The following is a 22154-nucleotide window of genomic DNA, read 5'->3' as shown; positions in this document are numbered from 1 at the left end:
AAAGGAATGCAATGACTAAATGTTTGCACATATGGATCCATCAGTCTTTCCTCCACCCTGTCCATGTGAACTTCCGGACTGTCAGAACTGGACGTGCTTCTTTTTAAAAAAATACAGTTAAGACCTTTCCATCATTATGGCTCCAGGATTTTATAGGCAGGCCCATTGAAAGCCATTTGCAATTCAGCTGGGTCTGGACTTGCATGATTTTATAATTTTTGGTACCCGTCTGGCTGCTTGCCTAACTCCCAGTTTGAGGAAAGCCACATCCCTCCTTCCTGAAAAACGAGATCCTGTTGATATTGCACTCACCAGCTCTATATAATCCTACACAGAGCACAAAACACACGTGCAATTCCTGAGCTGTTCCTGAGGAGAAGGGAGCATGAGAGGGAAGAACATGCAGCATTTGGTTGTTGGGTTGTTTTTCTTACTGCAAGAAGCAGTTTCAGAGAAGGAATGAGGATTGCCTTTAGCAGAACAGCTTTGAAAGGAAAAGACAAAGGAATTTCCCAGCATTTTATGACAAATTATAAAAATTCCATCACTTCCACTAAGTACATGTGCTGATCCCACTAATCACAGAGCCTGTGCCATGTTATCTGATGAAGCCCAAAGACCAAAATATTTCTCTTCAGCTGAATCCAAACCATGGGGAACCAAAAGCAATTCCTCTGAGCACTTAACCTGCAGGGCAGTGCAGGACCAGGCTTCTAGTCCTGGATTTCTTAAAGACTTAAAAATGCATTTCAAAACCAAAACTGACTTAATGCCAACATAAAAGCCAAAATATTTTCTCTGCTTGAAATACACCTTTATTTAAATGGTGCAACTTTTTCACTTCCTTCCTACATCAAAAAGAGACACTGGGCAAGACTGGTTTCTTTTTAAGCCCTCCTACAATTCAAGAGAAAGATGATATTTTCAAAAGTCAGCATTTTCCAAACCAGCTGAGGCAAGTCACGCTCCTGAGCCTAAATTTATGCATCAAAGTGTTTTGTCCTCCCTCCAAAAATCCTGTGTTCAGCTGACCATTCATAAGTCTTGTGGAGCCACCATACAAGTTAAAACAGCAGAGGAATGAATCAAACCACAGTCAGGATTTCTAAATCCACAGCCTAACTTTAGGCTCCTGATCTTGAAAGAGTCACCTTAAAGCATCTGTCTATAGACAAGGATTTGGGAGAGGATGGAGAGACAGTGGGGAAAAATAATTTTTAAAATAATATTTTGAGAGAAAATAGTCATTTTAAAAAGCACTCCCTTGGGTATTAGATCTCCGGTAGTTTCTTTAAGGACAAGCCACTATGCACTCTATTCTTCAGCCAGGCAAAGGGTCACACTGAGAGTGTTTCTAGTGATGACAAATGTCTAACACAATCCTAACTATCCAATTTCAAACAAACAACTGTACTAAACAAGCACAAAAACTTTTTCTCTGGCCACCAAAAGTGCTTTAAAGTAGACACTTGGCTTTTCCTCCTCAGTTAATTCTCCCTGTCTGGGAAGGCTCAGTTCATTTAATTGGCCTTTCAATTCCTCACCATGTCAATAACTGAGTTGCCAAGGGTGAAATAACAAGTTGCAGATGAATTAATCCCACCGTGGCCCCTGTCATGAACTCTCCCTCAGAACAGCCTACCTTCATGCCCTGATTCCCAGCCCCAGCACTGCCATTCATGGGACTCTCTGCTGAGCAGATTTAACTTGCAAAGTCAGCAGAGATTTATTCACTTTTCCCTGATTCAGGCTTCTGCCTCCTCTGAGGGAGGCAGGGGAAATGTGAGTACACCTTTCTGCCGCAGCACACGGGGGCCTGCGATTCGGAGCAGAATGAAATGACAGCTTCACGTTACAGGTGACAGCTGGAAGAACTTGCATTTCTTGGACTTTAAATTAGACACTGTTGCTTAGGATATTATATCAGCATAGAGAAGCGCTTAACTTTCAGATCAAAATGCCACCCTGCAACCGAAGTTAGAACTGAGGGCTCCTCTAAGCCCTGCACCACAGTCAGTCACCCACAGTGGCCACAGTCAAGCTGATCGTTGGTGTGTCTCCCTCTGCGATTTCCATGAGGAAAAAAGAAATTGCCAAGTGCACGTGGTGGCAGAGTATCAGGAAGGATTGAGCATATCAGATGAACCAGGATTTGCTGACTAAGAGGAATTCAGCAAGGCATTAGCAGAAAGTTGTTATTAATTCAAGCTACCGAGGCTTTACCAGATAGTAAGTTTAAAAGCTTGTGGTTTAAAATTCTACAATGAAAGCACAAGAGGTAGAAGAAATTGCTTCAGTGGATTTAGACACTGAGGATTCTTTTTTTTAACCTCCTGCAGAGTATTTTCCTCTTCTATCCTCGTCATCCTATCCTATTTCTCATAGATTACAGCCCTGCTACAGCATTTGTTTAATGAAGTTTACACAACATTAGAGGCACTTGATTTAGCTGCCACAGCCACCATCTGCAATTAATCCTCCCAGGAGCCACGACGCTGCACAGCTTGTTCCTGCAAGCTGGGTTTCTAATGTGGAACAAGCTTATGACCTCCATAATTCTGGTCTCCCATCAGTTTTATGCCATCATAACTCCTCGACATTCATTTGGTCACTCACCCCAGCCGGTGGAGAACAAGACACACAGGGAGAGAGTGTAAATCAGCTGGATGTTACCAGCAGGTGGGGAGGACTCCTTTCCCTCCCTTCTTTCCCTTATCCCAGAGCAAGGAATAAAAGCAGCACACAGTGATTTGGCCATTTCTGTGTATATTGCTCTTATTCACTAAGTTACGTGCAAGCAAGACACGGCTTTTAATCCTGGGGCAGGAGTGGGCTTTACCTTCCATTCACACCCAGGACTACCAGTGGAGCAAGACAAAATCCCCTCAGCCTCCCCTTTGGTCCGACATGAAAAGGCAGGTGAGATGAACACTATGCCTTCCCCACAACTGTCCTGTGTCCTGTGCTGTCCCTATGCCACCCTCCTTCCAGAGATTCCACCCCAAAACGGAGCCTGCCTGGTTTGTAATGCAAGGGAGCCTGTGCTAGTTGGCTCTGCTGAATAAATGAATTCTTGACTCTGGTCCAAAAGCTGCAATTTAACCAAAGTGTAACTTTCAGGGGGGAAAAAAGCCAACCATAATTTAAAGATTTCTAGTGATACAGAATAATTCATAGCACACGTCAGGAAACCGTTCCAATGATTTCCAATCCTCACAGTAAAAGTCTACCTAGTTTCTAAGCTGAATTTATCTAGCTTTCATTTTCTGGCTACTCCATTTTCTTATGGGTAGAAGAGGTTTATTTATAATAATTTCTGTTCCCTCTGTAGCATTCTACAAATTACCCCTTAACGTTCCCTTTGAGAACTGATGCAGACAGAACTCAAGTCCTTTTGTAATGAGGAATCATGACTCTCTTCCAGATCCCCTCCATCCTTATGCATCCCCTCCATATCTCACCACAAATGAACAGTAAAAAAATCAGATTAATGTTCCTCCAGCTGTGACAGCAATGCCAAATACCCAGTTAATGTAACACTGCTCCTCCTGGATTGTAAGCCCCTAATACTCACAGAGGAATTTTATCACTCTTAACACTTGAGTGTTAGCACACTAGGAGCCCCCAAAACATTTTAGAGAATCACAGGACTGTGGAATCCTTTGGGGTGGAAAAGACCTTCAAGACCATGGAGTCCAACCATCAACTCAGCACTGCCAAGGCCACCACTAAACCATGTCCCCGAGTGCCACATCCACATGGCTTTTAAATCCCTCCAGGATAGGGACTCCACCACTGCACTGGACAGGTTTGTTTCCATGACTGGCCACTGTTTCACTGAGGAAATTTTCCCTAAAATTCAGTGTAAACACCCCCTGGTACAACTTGAGGCCATTTACTCTCATCTTGTCACTTGCTGCTTCAGAGAAGGGTCTGATCCCCACATCACTCCTACCTCCTGTCAGGGAGTTGTAGCGACCAATAAGGTCCCCCTGAGGCTCCTTTTTTTTCAGGCTGAGCCCCCTCAGCTGCTCCTCACCAGACCCGGTGCTCCAGATCCATTCCCCTTCCTGGACATGTTCCAGCCCCTTGGATGGAGGAGCCCAAAATTGTCCCCGGGGTGCAAGGTAGGGTCTCACCCATGGCCAGCACACAGGGACAGTCACAGCCCTGGCCCTGCTGGCCACACTATTTCCAGTATCCTGTATTCAGATGTAATATATGTGGGGGTTTTATTGTAAATAATACTGAAGTGCATCTCTTTTTTTCCCCCTTCAGAAAGGCCTGAAGACTCCCCTTGAATTCATCTCTGCCTGCAGTCAGTTCTTCCGGAACAGAAACAAAAACGCCACTGGCCCTGGCCTCTGGGGCTAGATAAGAAGGAATGAATGCTATTGTGGTAGGGTCCCAAGCTAAGCTGTTATGCACTCCCAAAGGACTCATGTGCAAACATGTTTAGTGACTTCACACCATAAATCACTGTTTTCCAAAGCGATTCCTGCTTTGTATTTGTTTTGTGCACGAGACAGACAACGAGGAGCATGCCCTGAGCTTCTGAACCTCTCCATAGAGGGTCCACTTAAACAAATGAGATTTCCACTCCTCGGGGCTGGGACATGTCCTGCTCTGAGGAAATTAGGATGGGTACAGATCCAAGACACACCAGAAGGGTTTCTTTTCTCTCTCAAATACCTTCATCTACAACCCCAGCAAAGGTGACAGGTTTATCAGAGCCAGCCTAAATCCTGAATCAAAAACTTTCATAAAACCTGTTTTGAAAACAAATGAACCCCTTGACGCACAGCCTTTTCTGTTTGATAAATTCTGCAGGACTTTTCTGTAGCTTTTCTCTTTTTCTAATGCTATTCCAAGGAACTACCCAAAATACTGCCTTTACCAACACTCACTCTCCAGATTTGGTGTGCACAAAATAAACAGCAAAACATCTGGCAAAAAAGAAACCTCCATCAATCCCGAGGGCACAGAAATACAATCAACCACTGTTTAGTTCAGCTTCCAAGTTGGTGATTGTTTTTTTAAAGGGTACACATACCTTGTCCAAAGACTTGATACAGGAGGTGCATACCTGCTTCTAACACTTCAAAGGGTCAGGGTGGGTGCCCCTTGCTGATCTTCTCCTACAGGACTTAAACTCTGGCCTCCACTGAGTGTGTAAAGTCCACAGGAAAGGCTTTTCCTTTCCCTAGGTCTGTAAAAAATCGGATGAAACTGGAAACAGGCTCCTGTAAATGCAGCTATTTAAAAACACAATGCGAAAAAAAATAAAAGGAAAAAAAAAAGTAAGATGCTTGGAGGAACTTTTATTTATTCATATACATGCTTGCGTTAAAATGCCAGGGAAAATAGTAGGAGAAGGAACTTCATATAGAAAAAATCCTTGTCACTGATAAAATTTTAAATTTACTCTGTGTAAAAAACACCAAAAGATTCCTGCACACCAGTCCCACTGCTTCCATTTTGAGGTCCCTATATGGAAAACGCGGTCAATAAAGTAGCATTTGGGACACAAGGAGGCCAAAAGCTCATCAGAAAATCCTTTGGAAGTCTCTGTAAAATGGTGATTAGGGGAAAGGGGAAATAAGGGGAGGCAAGAGAGAAATGCATTTTTGTTTGGATTCCTAAAATACCATTTTCCAACTCACTCAGACACAGAAGGACCATCACCTTCCCAGCGACCAAACTGACTGTGCAAGGAGAAAAATAAACCCTGGTCACAGATGTCATTTGACTTCTCAGTAGTCACAGTAACTGCCTTGCCAGGAAACAGATACGGACCCAAAGCACAGCTGGGAGCTGTTCCCAGGGAAGCCAGAGGCAAAGCACAGATGGATTTCCAACACTCAAAGCGCCTGGGAAGGCAAGGATAATCATGTTTGATTGGAGCAAGAGTAACCCTGCTGAAACTACTGCAGGAACACGCACAGAGCACAAAACACAACCTTTTCTGTCCAGTTAAGTCACAAGAACATCACCAGGACATGGACTGTAACCACACTGAGGACACCAGAATGGGTAAAGGAAAGATCTTGCCAACTCCCCAACACCTTTGGTATTCCAGCCTGGACTGCAGCCTCTGGATGCCAGAGCACACTGCCCCTCACAAAAGTGGCTCATAAGCACAAGAATCACAAGAATGGGGAACTGCGTTCCCAACCAGGGCAGCTGAGCATTACGGTGTCTAAAGGCAGCCAAGTGAAGGGAATCTCCATCCCATCTTTAACACATGCCCCAGCTTCCTCTCTAAACCTTCCAGATCCAATGCCACATCATTTCTTTATGTGTGTTGGTGGCAGCTTGGCTCACAAGAGCCCAAACTTTATGTGTAGGGCCAAGACAAGGTAAGGAAAAGAGACAAGGCTTGCTGCAAATCCCTTGCAAGGGAAGTGAGAAGGCAGATCCATGCTTTCTCTGGAAAGCACCAACTGTCAAGGCTGTTGCCAGCCTGCAGCCCCACTTCATTAAATGAGCTCAGTGGCTGGAAGGCTGACTGCCAGCGCCAGGGTCAAGTGTTCAGCTGGGAAAATGCCCGGCTCTACCAACATCAAAGCAGCTCCAGCACTCACAGCAGCTCAGGACTCAGGAGCGCAGGAATGTGGGCTCCCCAAATAGAAGCGTGCTGATCATGTTTCCATCAGCCGCACCTCCAGTTTCTCTGTGAGGCTGCAAGCTGGCAAGGCTGCAAACCCCACCTAAATCACTCCAGCACCACTTCCCAGAGACTGAAAGATTAGGCACAGGAACAGCTCTCCCTGCCAGCACGGACCGACATTTCTCATTTTTCTGGCCTGCCCAACACTCCTCACACAACCCTGCTCTGTCACTCCACGCAGATGCTGCTGTCAACACCATCTCAGGGAGGTTTCCCAATATGAATCCCAACAAATCACAGCTTTGTTGCTTCCACATCCTCACGGCTGAGGGTCTGGGTGCAAGCTGAAACGTGGCTCTGCTGTCCCAGGTGTCTTTGCTGACTGATGGGCTTTCCACCACAGAAAAGCATAGCAGGGACACTTATGGCACCCCAAAGGTATTAAATATCTAAAGCATTTAAAATACTAGTGGAACCACCTAAAGGGGGAAAGGCTCAATTACCAAGGTTATTTTTTCAGAGGTTGTTGCACAAGATGTGATGGATTTAACCAGATGCTCTCATCAAATATTTCTGCTGCAGTGCTTGATAAAATAGCATCTATAAATACACTAAAAACCCAATGAATTACAGAAGCATGAAATGACTTCAGTAAGGTTAGAAAAGCTCTGGCACCACACAGAATGCACCAAAAAAATTCAGTATAGAGACCTCACAGCACCTTTTGCCTAGCACTACAGCTGATTCTAACAAGGGGGTTACTTAGTGAGGCCACCAGATGAGGAATTATTATCTCCGCGGTCTGAACATGTGGATTTAGCAGCTATTTGTAGAGGCTAATGAAGGCATCTGTATAAACAGAATTCTGAGGAAAATATTTGACCTTGAAGATCAGATTAGGTACATGCAGAACAAAATGCCTGTTCCCATGTTAGACTAAGAGGAGGGAAAAAATCACATATGAACAAACTGCTGGTTCCCTGTGCTAGATTTCAATTCTGCCTTTTCTTCACAAAGCCACAGGCTCAAATGCATCGAGCACTTCTTGCTGATACCTTGCTGATAAGCAGTGAAAGCCCAGCAAAAATATTTTGCTTAGAGAGCATCATTCCCAGCTTATTTTTGATACTAACCCTTCCTACTTTAATGAGGAAAATCTGCATCACCATAATAATTCAAAAACTGGCGATGAGAGGGCTTCATGTCACAGACCAGTGCTCCTGGCAGCCTGGACACACCAGGTGCCCACAGCCAGCTCTTACCAGACAGAAATGCCATCCAAGGGGATAACTGGACAACACAGGATGCTGATTACAGCAGGAAAAGCAGCTGAACTGCACAGCTCCCACCTAGGCTTCAAAATATCATGGATGATGCCTTTTCCTAGAGATTTCAAGAAGCTTGCCTCTGATCTCACAGCTATTTCTCTGCCCGAAGCAAGAAGAAGAAGTGACAGTCTTACATCTTGTGAGCTTAGATCTTTCCCCACAAAATGAGGTCAGAGGAGAAGGAAGGATCTGTGGTAACTCCAGCATACCCCCCTCCAAAGAGTGAAGTCTTACCACTCTTCTAAAGCCAGCAAATTCTTCTGAACCCCCCTGCAAAGGATCCTGTGACTAGAGAAACTCTATGGTGCACAGCAGGATGCACACAGGGTTGCTAAAGCATATAATCTTCCAAAAGAAACAGCAGGACCAGTGTTGAATTAATTAAGTCTGCTCAGAAGAATCAAAGTATTAAGGGACCAGACAGAAAAGGAACCCCTGATGTTACAGAGGCAAATGACTTAAAGATCCATTCTGTTTTTACCATGCTGATTGGGTATCAGCTCTGCTGTGTCATCACAGATACACCTGTTACACACCACATACATAGGATCCCTCCCTAAATTGCATTCAAGCCTCCAAAAACCTCTTAGGAAGTAAAACCACAACATGAGGGGGGAAAAAATTACTGCAAAATGCTGCCATGCAGTCATGGCCAGACTTGTGGAGCTGTGGGATGCACTGCTCTTAGGTAACAAGGCTTAAAGCCTAAATTCTGGGACAAGTTCTCAATTTTTAATTGACTGTATCTCAATTGGTTCCATTTTATCTAATATAGAGTCTCCCAAAGCCTTTGGAAGTAACATATTTGACTTTGCTTTGTCCTAAGGATTTCATTAAAATTTAAACAGGTTTTCATTCAGCTTATTGTTTTATTGTGGGAATTTTTGTTTTAAATAAAACATGGAAAAGAGGCCTAAGAAGTACCCTTTATGTCACTCAATGGAAGAACATAATTCATTTTTGGTTTGGAAGATTTCCCTTTAAACAGCAGATTGAGGCATTTTTTGGGTTCCCTTCCCATAACCACAATGATCTTGCAGTTTCACTGAGAAATTGAGACAGAAAGGAGTAGATGCAATTTTTAAGTGCCTCCAATTTAAAACCAAACCCGGGTTTTCAAAACAAAACACTTTTAGAATTCCTATTTTTAAAATAACAACAAAAAAATTAACCCACTGGAATAAAAGCGTAGCAAGTTACTTCTACTCTGCAATACTGAGAATTCCTTAGGCATTCAAGAAAATCAGGCTTTTTACATATATAGAATAATCTATAAAACAGAGGGAAAAAAAAAAGTGGGAAAGAAATTGCTAACAAGTTTGCTCATGTTTTCTCCTGAAACCACTTTTCCAGGCTCGATGCATAAAAGGATTTACTGCATCCACTAACTCAGAACTTGCTCTTGGCATGTCAGTAATGACAACTGTGTCTCCATCAGCAGAAGTTTCTCATAATTAAACAAGCAATCCTGTGTTTCCTCTGAAAATAGAAGTAGCAATGAACCACATCACCTGATGCATGGCATATCAGCCTTGAGCTGGCTAAGCTCCCAAAGGTATTAATTCCACATGACCACGACCAAATCTGCTCATGCAGAACAACAGGTGAATGAATAACCCAGGAAAAGAAAGGGTTAAGATTTTCAAGGGGCCACTCTGTTAGAAATAAGATCTCTGGTTTGATACCTGAAGGGTGCAAGTTGCTTATCTTTGCCATCTCGCTGCAAGATCCTAACTTTCAGGTCCTCGTGATGTTCCCAAAAAATTATTATCCTTAAATTAAAATCTCCCGGTTTTCAGCCTGAAAAGTTTCATTTTGATCTCCATAAAACATATGCAAAGCACGTTAGGAAAATTTTATTTTTTTTTCAGTAACGAAACATCTGGCTTAAAATTACTCAAATTAATCGGGGAAGAAGTCATGTTCAGGATTTATCTTTTGGGGGAGGAGGGAGAGGATTTTTTTTCCCCCCCCCGGCTGATCCTCAGAAACACAGAGCCTGGGACTCTCTTTTAGCTGCAGCATGGCAGCTGGTAATATAAAGATCCTTTGGATGCTGAGCTCCCGGGGTTAGTTAGAGGATTCATTACGGAATGATTCTGGAGTAGATATAATGATTACAAAATTGAGTCTTTTATCCTAACGGGTCTCCTTAATCTACGGCTCAGCAATAAACCACAGTGTGAGGAGAATTACAGCAGTCTTCCCAGGGAAGTCTGTTGCCTGCATTCCCATTAGAAGCTATTTAAAATGCATGGCAGAAATATTGGCATCCTGGCATCACAAATTTCAGAGCACCACGTGGCTCCTGACAGCCCCTCCCAAGGCTGACAGATCCGAGCAGCGACATAAAATCAATGCACCCAGCTGGGAAGAGCTTCAGATTTGGGAGTTTTTGTCTTCCTGAAAACACCAAGGAGTATCTTGGGTGAATTCAGTGGTAAAAATAGCAACAACCGTTGTTTGCTGAAAAGGCACAGGGAATGATTTGTCCTGGACAACACCAAGCAAACTAATTTAACTATAATGGCATTTTTGACAGGGATTATTCGAGGGGGGAGAATAACAGGAAAAAGGAACACAATGAAATCACCCTAGAGATGAGAAATTCCACATGGGACCACTGTCCAGACACAGTAGTCCAGTTTTGCCTGAGGTTTACAATGGATTAAAACACTAACAATCTATTTCAAAAGCCTGAGAGGACATTCAGTTCCTTTTAACTTCTTCACCCCAGATGTTTTGAGGGTGAAGAACAAGGTCTCAAACACACCCTGGGCAGGCAAAATGTTCAATTTGCCAACCAAGTGGGGATCCGCTTCCCTCACTCCTCTTACAAAATCCTTAAGCTCTTTGGAGGTCACTGAAAATGTACAGCAAATTTCCAAAATTTCTCTTATCAACTAATTAGACATTGCAACCCCTCATCTAAAGAGAATATGCAAACGGGAATCCTGACCAAAGTTTTGAAAGCATTAAAGAGAGGGAAGGAACGAGGAAGAGACCTAGCAAAGGAAAAAGGCATTTTGCATCGTGGGGATTTAAAAAAGAAAAGCAAATAATGAATTGTAAGGTGTAATTTCCTAAACAGAGCCCTCCAAACGCATCCTGAAAGATGGAAGGCACAATGACTTGGAAAATTTCTCAATGCTGGGTACTTGTTGAACTCCTGTCCCTGGTGAATGAATCCATGGGAAAGCTGATATCTCCTGCCAAGCTCTGGCATACAGCTCCTACACCTGTTCTTAAATGTTAATCATCTACTTCAGTCAGCACCTGTGGACCAGCAGCTCCCATCCAGGAATCTCACTGGATGCTGTAGTGGTTTCACGTTCACCAATTTCTGTTTTCTGCTAGGAGATAGGATTAGGAGAAAAGCAAAGCAGGCTCAAGCTTTAAAGGGTACAAAGAAAGCTTTATGAACAAAACTACAAGAGTGGAAAAAGGAAAAGAACTATAATAAAACTTTCAAACCACTTCTTCCTCCCTCACAACCTTTCCTTCCCTTCCCACTGACAATGCATAAAGGTAAAACTTAGAACTCAGGTCAATATACCACCTTTAAAATAGTCTTTCATCGGTTCTTTTAGAGAGAGAAGTCTCTTGGTCTGCCATGAAAACCTCTCCGCAACAAAGAACAGTTCTCCTGTGGCTTTTAATTCTCACAAATAACAGCCACTCAGGAATCTGCATTGTGTGAATTCCCTCCCATATGACACAACCTTCCCACAGGTGCACAATGGACCATGTAAACTTACGGGGTATCATTTTTAGGATGAGCTGTTCCAAAGCAAAGGTTCTCTTCATCTATTTTTGAGATCATCTTCATGTCTGGGAACAGAGATCTCCTCCTTCTCTCCCTGGGGACAGATCTTCATCTTATCTCACTCTTTCTCTGTTCAACTTTCTCAAGAGATCACAGCTACTTCAACATTTACTTGCTTCAGCACAAATGCCTTTGCTCATGTCTCCAACTTAAAAACTCCATGCCCCCCATAGTGTTTTCATACTGTTTAAAGAGATATTCTAGGGCATCACAGTCCATCACCATGGCCTTACAAAAGAATTTCAGCCTAAGACTAGGCATCTCCTCTTTCTCCTCTCATCTAGGACTTGACTCTTCCTTCACTGACCTTAATGTCTCCATGTTGTCTCTCTACATGTCTTCACTCTGTCCTTTCCTCTCACTTAAGAGAGGATTAGAGCTTTGCAAGTTTCATCTGTGCAAGCAAAGAGCTAATATCTCACCCGGGGCCTGCAGAGGGTCATGATGGTAGATTCAGGCCACACTGGGGCTGTGCCAGGATCTCAGGGGCTCTACCTGCATTCAATTCCAGCTGTGGGGGCTCTGGAGCTAAACCCCTGACCAGCTCCAGGGGAACTGAGAGGTGCTGCTACTGCATGAGGGTTTGTTTTCTTGGACAAGAAGGTGACATTTAGAACCACTAAGATAAAAAAGAATTATTATTTCATATAAAAGTGTGTGCCTCTGTCCCCTTCATTTGCTGATGGATGGACAAGAATTCACTTCATCCTCAGGCGAAAAATCTTACATCTAAGGTTCTTTTACCTGGCAGCATGAAATAAAAAGCCTACCCCCATCCCTCTGTATCTCACTGCTGTTTTCAAAGAAAACAAAGAAGCACGTGCTGGATTCAAAAATCACTTTTATTTTTGATCCTCAGTTGATCCCACCTTTCTGAAACCCACAAGCAAGTGAGATTTGCTCCACCAGAAGCATTGCATTACTGTACAAACAAATCTTAACTGCAAAACATCCATGTACATGCAGAGGATGTAGACCCAGGCTAAGTAGTGGCATTTCCATCACATTATTTAAAAGCAAAAATATCTTGACCATTGTAAGAGTTAACAAGCAAACCTTTCACTGAAATATTCAAGTTCAATTTCATTTTTCAGTAGTAACTTCTTATCTTTCTAATGAAATTAAAATGAAGCTTATTTTCCACTGCTAGTTTGAAATATTCCCTAACCAGAAGTGCTTTGCCCTTAGTAATGTTTATTTTAAAAGTCACTGAAATTATTCATAGTAGAAGCTATCTGGAATGGGGGACTTAAAATTTGGGGGTAAAACCCCCCCAGCATTTTTTTATTTATTACCTTTCCACTCTAATTTCTGTCCAGCACAATCACTGATGAAAAAAGAAATCTGACTTTAAAAGTATAAAATCATGATTTCTATAAACTTCTGAAAACAAAATGCACACAAAAATGTTTCAAAAGGAAACAGGGATGCAAAAGTTTTGGTAGAAGCACAAGTACAGTAAAAGCACAGCATTTACTGTGGATTAAGCTTGGGCTTTTTATTCTGTTCAAAATTTTCAACCCAAAGATTAAAAATATTTTCTTTCAAAAATGCTTCTTTAGTGCTTTATGGTGCTAAAACGAAGGACCCCATTTGTGTCTCAGGAAACTTCCAAAAGAATCCGGTCAGCCCAGAAATCCATCCTTAGGTGCACTACCAGCAGCTGGTGCCACAGACAACATCTGTGTTTTAAAGTGGACAAAATGAAAATGGATCTTGCTCAGCTGGACTTGTCCTTCCGTGCTGCAGCCTCTACCAGGCACAAAGTCATTTTTCAAGTCACACTCACCATTCAAACCCCCTCAAGGCACAGCCCTATCCTTCCCCTCCTCTTGGCATGAGCCAGCTGGCAGAAAGACGCCGCCGTGGAATTGCTCAACACCTCCCACACACCCTGACTTCCAGAGTGACATCAATGGGTCTCCTCATGGCCTACAGCTATGAAAAAAATAATGTGGATTTTCCTCTTTCAAAGCAAAAGGAGGGGCTGTGTGGTTGTGTGGAGCTGAAAACTCCCTGACAGGAGAAGTCAGAGGGAAGAATGCCAAACACCTCCACACACTCGGAAATCACACTCAGGGAGGTGCTTTCCCTCAGAGGAAAGCCACGAACACGAGCTGACCCTGGGCATACCAAGAGCTAAGTCAGTCAAGCAAGAGGCAGAACTTCTGCAGTGTTAACAATTCCAGCAACCCCGTGGTGCCTGCCTCGCTGCACTTAAATGTTTGATTGATACACCAAGGGTTTTCCAAGTGGTTTCAGAGATTTTTGTGGCAAACAGCATTCCTACAATAACCCAGGAGCAGCTCACCCACAGCCACTTCCACATGGAATCACAGAATGACTTGGGAGGCACCTGAAGACCATCCAGTTCCAGCCCCTGCCATGTGCAGGGACACCTTCCCCAATCCCATGTTGCTCCAAGCCCCATCCAGCTTGGCCTTGGACATGTCCAGAGATCCAGGGGCAGTCACAGCTTCTCTGGGCAAACCTATGCCAGGGCCTCACCAGCCTTATAGCCACAAATTTCTTTCTAAAATCCAATCTAAACCTACTCTCTCTGTTGGTTTGAATCCATTCCCCTTTGTCCTGTCACTCCATCCCTTTGAAACATCTTTCCATCTTTTTTTCATGTTCCCTTCAGGTACTGGAAAGCCACACATATTTCATCCTAAGGCTTCTCCTCCCCAGGCTGGACAATCCCAATTCTCTCAGCCTCTCCTCATGGAAGAGGTGCTCCATCCCGCTAATCATCCTGGCCTCTGTGCGAAACAGGGAGAAAAATCCTGACTGACTGGAGACACTGCAAAGGAAACAGTGTTTCCAACCACCCTTAAAAACACAAATAAAAAAGTTGCTACAGGTTTCTCTTGGGGGCTGTCAAGACCCTCCAGAGTGCATCATTAAAAGAGCCAAACACATTTAGTCTGCCTCAACTCCCTCCCAAGCCACCCACCAAAAACAGTCACTTCCAGCAGTTTCCCTACATGCCCTTCTTGGAACAGAAAGGCTTCCTGGACCTTGAGTCCACCTTGGAAGGCCAAAGGAGCCAGCTGCCACCAGCTGTTTCCACAGTGCCTGGTGGCAGTGTGTCACCCGAGCAGAGCACATACTCAGTTTTGCTCCAGGAGAAACAAAACCCCTGACAGCTGCTGCCTCCCAGCCTTGGCTAACAAATCCCTGAGCCAGCCTGCTGTGGGACTGGAAGCAGGTCCAGAAGCATTCCAGAGACACAAAGTACCTCAGCCACCTCCTTTTAGCCTAGAGTAGCAGAGCAAGGCAGACAAATGTTAACCAGCAAAACACTGTTCATGAATTCTTAAAAACTGTGATTCTTGTACCAAGTCGCTCGTGGATTACATTTCTAAGGACACCAGAAAAGAAAATGTGTTAGGTTTATAAGGATGAGTCAAGGTACACCAGACTCACTGTGACCAGCTGAGGGGAAAAAGTGTTAAGCTATTGTCATTAATAACTCATTAATTCAGGAAAAGAAACACAGAACACATCCTGGCACTGTGCCAATGTTTTACAAAGTACCACCTCCATCCTGCCTGGGACTGCCCATTTGTGACTTCCAATACCCTGAAATTTCCTCCCATCTTTTCACCCACTGAAGCCCCAGTTAGACTGGCTGGGTCAAAAGGCCCAAGGAGAATTCCTAACCTCTCCAAGCAGAGAGGCGTTTTCCAGCATACTGGAAGCTGACAGACCTGTGACCTGCACCCCAGTCACAGGGGTGACAAAAAGCAGCAACTGGAATCAAGTTCAACAGCACCCTCTCAAAACTTTCCCCAGCACAGTATGTTCAAGCTCACCTACCTCGAGTAAGAGGCCGTGGTAGACACAGGCACCTGAGGGACCAAAACAAAAATAAACCAGGTTAGAAGTGAGTAACAGCAGCAGCACATCCAGCAGTGAACCTGCCCTGCCACAACACCAGCAGCACTGGGCAGCCACAAAAAAATGCAGTTTTGGGGCAGCTGGGCAACCTCTGGATAAGAGACAAGACCTCTGGCCTGTTTGAGCTCAAAAGAGGCACAAACAAGGCAGAGATAAAAAGGGGGACCTGGCAAAATAACAGTGAGAAGAGCCAGCGTGAATTCCCTCTCCTGAATCCCTCCTGCATAGACAACAGGACAGGCTCACAGGGCTCCTCCTGCTTCAGCTTTCCTCCCCACTGGCACTGCTGGCTGAGAGGAAGCTTCTCCAAGCCAGGGACAGAGGCAGTTGCAGATCCAAGCACACTTTACATATCCTACCCCAATAATCAAATGAAAGCTTAGGAAGTAAAACCGCGAATAAGCTGAATGACAACTCTTCTATCGATTTTTCTGGGAAATGGTCTTTCTTGAGCAACTACACATTGTCTGCCTCCCAAAAGCATGAGGAGAATGTGCAATAAAAAACAACCCGAGGAACTCCAAGATGAAAAGGAAAGAGGCCGCGGGGAGGGCATCCTCGAGGGACCACCCGGAAAAGTCAGAATTTCCTTGTCAAAGAGTGGAGTTCCCTGAGAAATGCAGATTAGACAAATCTGTACTGAAAACCTGGGAGCTACACTTCTTGGAATCAAAAGCTCCTCCTTTGAGCTTGTCTTCAGCTCAGCTGCAAGAGGCTGTGGAGGCACCATGGGGAATTATTTTCCCTTGCCAACAAGATGAGCCAGCCACAGGAGCCCAGTCACACTGCTCTCTAATTCAGCAAATAGTTGTTCTTTTGGCAAGAGAATATAACTTCAAGGTTCATCATCAAGCTGCACCTAAAAATTTAGTGCAAAATGAAAGGTCACACATTGTTGGAGGGCATGGGCGGGGGAGGGGGGGGAAACCCCAAAAACTTAATATCAGTTAGTTAAGAGCAGCACAACCCATCTGTTTCACCCCTCCAGGGCTGGCTGCCTTTTCTTTTTAGCTCACTGACAGCTATAGTTCCTTAAAATTCCAGTATGCTCATCCCCTGAAGGGCCAGAGCAGGGAATAAGGACCATGTAGGACTAGAAAGCAAACTCACAAAGTCTGATCCTTCTTCCCTAAGGAGGGCAAAGACTTATCTCCCTCCTTTACAAGTTACCAAGGGATACTAACGTACAACCCAACTTTGCAGGACTTGGAAAATCCCTAGTTACAAGCCAATTTTACTTTCATTCCCAATTATGAGTGAGCCAAAGACACTAGCACACATTAATTAAGGTTGCTGTGCAATAGCGCCCTGATTTTCCATGCAACTCCAAGTCCCAGGTGTGATGAACATCTGTTGCAAAGCACACCTGAAATGTATTCTGCAAATTATGACTTTCACATACTGAAGCACCTAAAGAAGAAACCCCCAGACTTATTGCTGTGGTATTTTTGTGGAGGACTTCTTGGATGCAGGTTGTTGGTAGTGTAGTTTTCTGGTTTGAGACCTTTTACTCCTGGTAGAAGTGAAGTCTGTCAGAGTGCTACCCAAAGAGGTAATATCCCGAATCCACACCTAGCAGCTCCTTAGCTCGCACACACATCGCTGATTTTAACCGCTGTTATTCACTAGGACAGCCATGCCAAACGGGAATCACGGTGGCAAGCAGGATTTGAGGAAGAGCGCCACTTTGGAAACCAACAACCTACAGCAAAAGGACAAGCTGGAAAACAACCTAACAGCACGAACGCGGCCAATCCGCCATCCCAAACTCCGAATACCAGCAGCGTGGCTGCCTGGCAGCATCGCACAGCCTTGCGCTGGCCACGAGTCTGTGCAGCGCCCCGAGACAAAAACCCGGCGCCCGATGGTGTCTGTCCGAGCGCTCCCACCGCGCCACCCGCACACGGCAAGTTGGCTCCGGCCGCCTTCTCCTAACACCGGGAGGGGAGGATGGACGGCTGCTGCCGGCACCCCGCAGCTCCCCTCACGCCTCCCAGGCACTGACCGGCTCCCGCCGCCGCATTCTCCAGCCTGCCCAGGGCCAGGCCACCCCGGGGTGTGTGTGAGGGCTGCGGCCGGCTCTGCCCGTCCCGGGGCGGCCCCTCGGCGCGGGCACGGGCCGCTCGCTGCACCGCTCCCACCCCACACGCCGTTCCGGGGCAGCGGCCCCTCACCTGGGCACGGCCAGGTGCCTTCCCGCCCGGCGTGACGGGCGGCCCCGCGATGCCCGGAGCGGGACACGCGTTCCTCCGGCCCCGGCGCTCCGCGGCCGCTCCCGGGCAGATGCCGGCGGGAAGAGCCGGGCACGGCTTCGCCCCGGTGCCCCTCACCTCGCCCGTGGAGGAGCCGCCAAAATGGCGGGGGGCGGAGGCGGACCCCCGCCCGGGCCGGGAGCACGAAAAGGCGGGCAGCGAGGCAGAGCCGTCCCGCACCCCGCGGGAAAGGCTGCCTCGGAGCCGCTTTCTCCTCAGCGATCCCGCCGCCCGCGGGACGGGGACGCGCCCGGCGCGGCGACTCACCTGAGGCGGCATCGGCGGCGGCCAGCGCCGCGCTGAGCAGGAGCGGCAGCAGCCCCGGGGTGGCCCCGGCGGCGCGGGGAGCGCCCATGGCCCCGGGCGGCGAGCGGCCGCCGGGCCCGCGGCAGGTGCCGGGGCAGCGCCTCGTCCCCCGCCCCGCCAGCAAACTTCGCCCGCAGACAAAGGGGCAGCTCCGCGCCGCAGCCCGCCCGCCCCCCGCCCCGCCCCGGGCAGCGCTGCGCCCTCCTTCCTCCCGGCGCCGGCGGCCTCTCCTCCTCCTACTCCCCGGCGGGCCGGGGGATCCCGGCTTCTCCTCCTCCCCGCCAGCTACCTGGGGATGGAGCAGCCCCCGGTAATCCCGCAGCCCGCCCCAGCCGCAGCAGTGCCGGGATTAGGCAAAGCGAACGTGTTTGTCTTGGATCTGAGCCCACCGGTTTTATCCGTCCCGGTGGCTAGAAGGGAGAGGTTACCCTCTCCTCGGGATTGGAAGCCTCTAATCTGCGGTGGTTTTGGGTGTCAGTTTGGGTTGTGGGATTATAACAAGAAGTATCAAAACCCGGTCTGTTTCCATCTCCATTTCTTCTTGCCATGGCTGCTGCTTTGCTCTTCCTTTCTGGAGAAAATCCAAGTAAGAGTTAAAGACTCAAACACTAGCAATCATAAATCAAGCACTTAAACTTAGAAAAACCCGAAACAACAACAACAACAACAAAAACCCAAAACAAACAAGCAAACAAAAACCCAACAAAAAAACCAAACCTCAAACTATTGTCCTTACAGTGTTTTCTTGCTTGAAGCACCCCCACACACAGTATGATATCCACACAAGGAAAGCTTCCCACATCACCCCTCCAGCACTGCACGCTCAACAGATCTCAGAGCCAACGTTTCCAAATGAAAGTTTGGCTCCTACAAGTCACGGGATAAAGAAAAACAGCCCCAAGTTTTAAGTTACAGCCACTAAACTGCTACGAGCCAAAGCCTCAAATTAAAATGAACTCAGAAAGTGAGTTTATTTTTACTAGTCTATGAATTAAATGGGGATTTTTCCTGCTAATTTCGGGATTCCTGCTTCATAGCAGTATCACAGTTCCCACATAGCAGTTGGTTGCACAGGGCTGGGCTGCTGCAGCCTTCATCTCCTGCTTGCCTGATTAAATGCAATGATGGCAGCCCAATTTGATAATAATTCCCCATGGTAATTCCACCTGTTCACTTTTGATTCACTTCCTAATGAACACCATCATTTTGAACTCTGAGTTGGAGGTCAGATTTTATTTTTTTTTTTCTCCCCAGGGCTGTATGCCTTTTAATTGCCGCGCTGGAACTCCCACAACAAACATGAGAAGCAAAATGTACAGCATTGCACCACTCTAAGATCCAAACAATGAGCTGCATGATGAGTTTCTCTGCACTCTACCCAGTTAATACTCATCAGCCATCAGAAGAGGGTCATGTTTTATAAAAACAGGAGCAGGGCGACACAACAACTGCCTCTGCAAACACCAGCACTGAGCAAAGAAATGTTTCGTGTCTCTTTCAAATGGGGTAGGAATGACAGAAGGAAGAAATACACAAGCCCCAGTTCCCTTCTAACTCCTCATGTGGAACTCTGGACAACTTGACCAAGCTCAAAGCAGCACCAGCAAGAAAGAACAGGTGGAAATAATAAAAGCCAAGCACACAGAAGGTTCAGTAACTTCATATGAATGTGTTGAGTCCATCTTTTTAGTAATCTGTGCTGTTCTTCTTCCTGCTGCTGCTCTTTAGGCTTTTATAACTTGTTTCCCTAGTCCAGCTACAGCCTCCTCCTCCTCCCTATTTCTCCTACCTTCCTTTCTGCTGTTCTGAGAACACTGCTCCAAAGACACTGTTACAAGTCAGAAGAACTCAACACCCATAGCTTTCATAATTTTGCAGATTTACCCATTGCACAATATGAAGGGAGAGCTTTTCCCTCCAGAATACACTCATTTCCAGCATTTTTGAAGTTTTGCACTTGGTGAAAAGGACTTCAGATTTTCAGAAATTCCAAGTTAGGTAAAGTTCTGTCCCTCACAGCCTATTTAACACAAAAGCAGTATTTCTGTTTTGAGTCTATTGACAGATTAGCAGCAAATAACCTTCAGACTCTCTCAGAAGTATGAGATAGTTCTAAGGCTGAAAGCTTGAAGGGTGCAACTTGCAAAGCAATGACCCAGCTGTCAGCTGCTGCCACAGATCTTAGGAATACCAGCACAAAAAGTCACTGGGGTTGTAGAAATAAACCCCTTTTAGCCTCCCTTTTATCAAACCTCTAGGCACAGGTCAGTTTTCTGCAAGTTGGTAGGAAAGATCCGTTTTTCCACTTGGCAAATCCCTGGCTGAAGAGACGGGAGCAAGACATACCTTGTGCTCCTGGAGAGCTGGGCATGTGCTGGCACTTCCATAGAACAACTAGAGAAATGGGGTTCTGAGAAGGAACCATTTCTGGCAACTGAACGAGTTTTTCTGTGAATTCCCCACTTCCAGAGAGCCTGACAGTTAAATATTTTTCCAGGTTTTAACTGGGGTTTTCTTTACCATTTTTTAAATAAGTCTTTTTAAAAGCAATGGGATTAGTCCACAAAAACAATATGGCATTGCAGTGTCACCACATGTGAACTTAACCCAGCATCTGCCAGTACCTGGCAATTTGGGAAGACTGGCATTTTCCTCATTTTCCAAGTAGTCTTGGAGGTGACACACTGACAATTCTCCCTTCATGTCCTGGTGGGATGAAGCGTCTAGTCACCTGCAAGTTGAGGCAGTGACAGAAATAACTGCTTGGAGAAGAATTATGTTTCTCCCTAACACTGTTTTCAGTCAGCCTCAAGAGCTTTTTTCCCCACTCTGTCCTATTTCAGTCAATCCAAGTTTTCCCACACGGACAGATTTTCAGCTTAGCCTGGTGAAATTAGCCTCTCCCAGAGTTTGGAGGCTGCCAAGATGAGTGGCATGGCAGAACATGGATAAAATAATCATATTTAATCATTCAGGACACCCATCTCAGCACTAAAAGCCTGTCACCCCTGGCAGCAGTTGTAACATCCCTGCCCTGCTCCTCTAACTGTGGTAGAGCTCACGGCCCAAGCCTCGTGAACTCAGTCTGACCCACACGGATTCCAGGCTCTTTGGAGTGCCACAAACTCCCCTACAAGTCCAGGCTGAGGCTGAGTGTCAGCCTAAACCCTGCATTCCCCACAAATGCACACAGCCTCCTGGGACAATTTCTTCCTTGTTTGGGCAAATGTTTCTGCGTGTACTAACCGTGAATCCCGGCCCTTCTCCTTAGCTAAACAGCAGGTTCAGATAAAACAAATCTAAAAGCCATCATACATCATCTGCATTGCTAAAGGTGCTGCAGCACTCCCTCTCTTCCACAGTGATTTCCTGAAGCCAGCAATGTCATTGCAATCATGCTTAGTGTGACAATTAAAGTGATTCCTAAGGTACATTGGCCCAAATCCCACACATACGAGTGCTACTCCACATGTTTGGGGACTAAGCTTATTGAAGAGGGATCATCTCCTGTTGTCTTCCTCCCTTTCATCTCTCCCCCCGTGCCAATCAAGCATTCCAGGATAAAAAGCAGTCACAATGCACTCAGCAGCCTGTGCAGCACTGTTCCAGCATGGCACAGACCAGGGGCATTATTCTTTTAGCAATCTGCAGCACAGTAACACGAGTTCAGAACCACACCTGAAAACCTGCTGAGCCCATGAGCTCCTTCTCTTGCCCCGCTGACCTCCAGAGGTCCTGACTTACTGTGTCCCCACAGCACCTGGATTTTTCCAAGGGCAGATCCTTGAAGGAACATTTGTTATTCTATGTTTTTATTCTCCAAGAGCACATTCGGCAGTCTGAGAGCTTCTGATTCAAGCTCACCTGTACATTTATGCTTAAGCATCACTTTTTTTTAATCCACCCATCAAAGAGGGCAGGCCTATCTT

At 45.9% G+C, this 22154-nt stretch overlaps 1 protein-coding gene across 1 annotated transcript in view; it reads right to left on the bottom strand.

The window, feature by feature from the left end:
* FRAS1 (Fraser extracellular matrix complex subunit 1) overlaps positions 1 to 18198 on the bottom strand; it is a 109201-nt gene extending 91003 nt beyond the window's left edge. The window contains exons 1-2 of the mRNA XM_066318472.1: positions 17673 to 18198; positions 15587 to 15618 (exon numbers count right to left, since the gene is read on the bottom strand). Coding sequence (XP_066174569.1) covers positions 15587 to 15618; positions 17673 to 18198 — 558 coding nt within the window. The remainder of the gene's footprint in view (positions 1 to 15586; positions 15619 to 17672) is intronic.
* Positions 18199 to 22154: the final 3956 nt, after the last annotated feature.

This window comes from Sylvia atricapilla, chromosome 4 (genome assembly GCF_009819655.1).
Source record: "Sylvia atricapilla isolate bSylAtr1 chromosome 4, bSylAtr1.pri, whole genome shotgun sequence".
Taxonomy (NCBI): domain Eukaryota; kingdom Metazoa; phylum Chordata; class Aves; order Passeriformes; family Sylviidae; genus Sylvia; species Sylvia atricapilla.
This window is presented reverse-complemented; position numbering and strand designations above follow the sequence as displayed.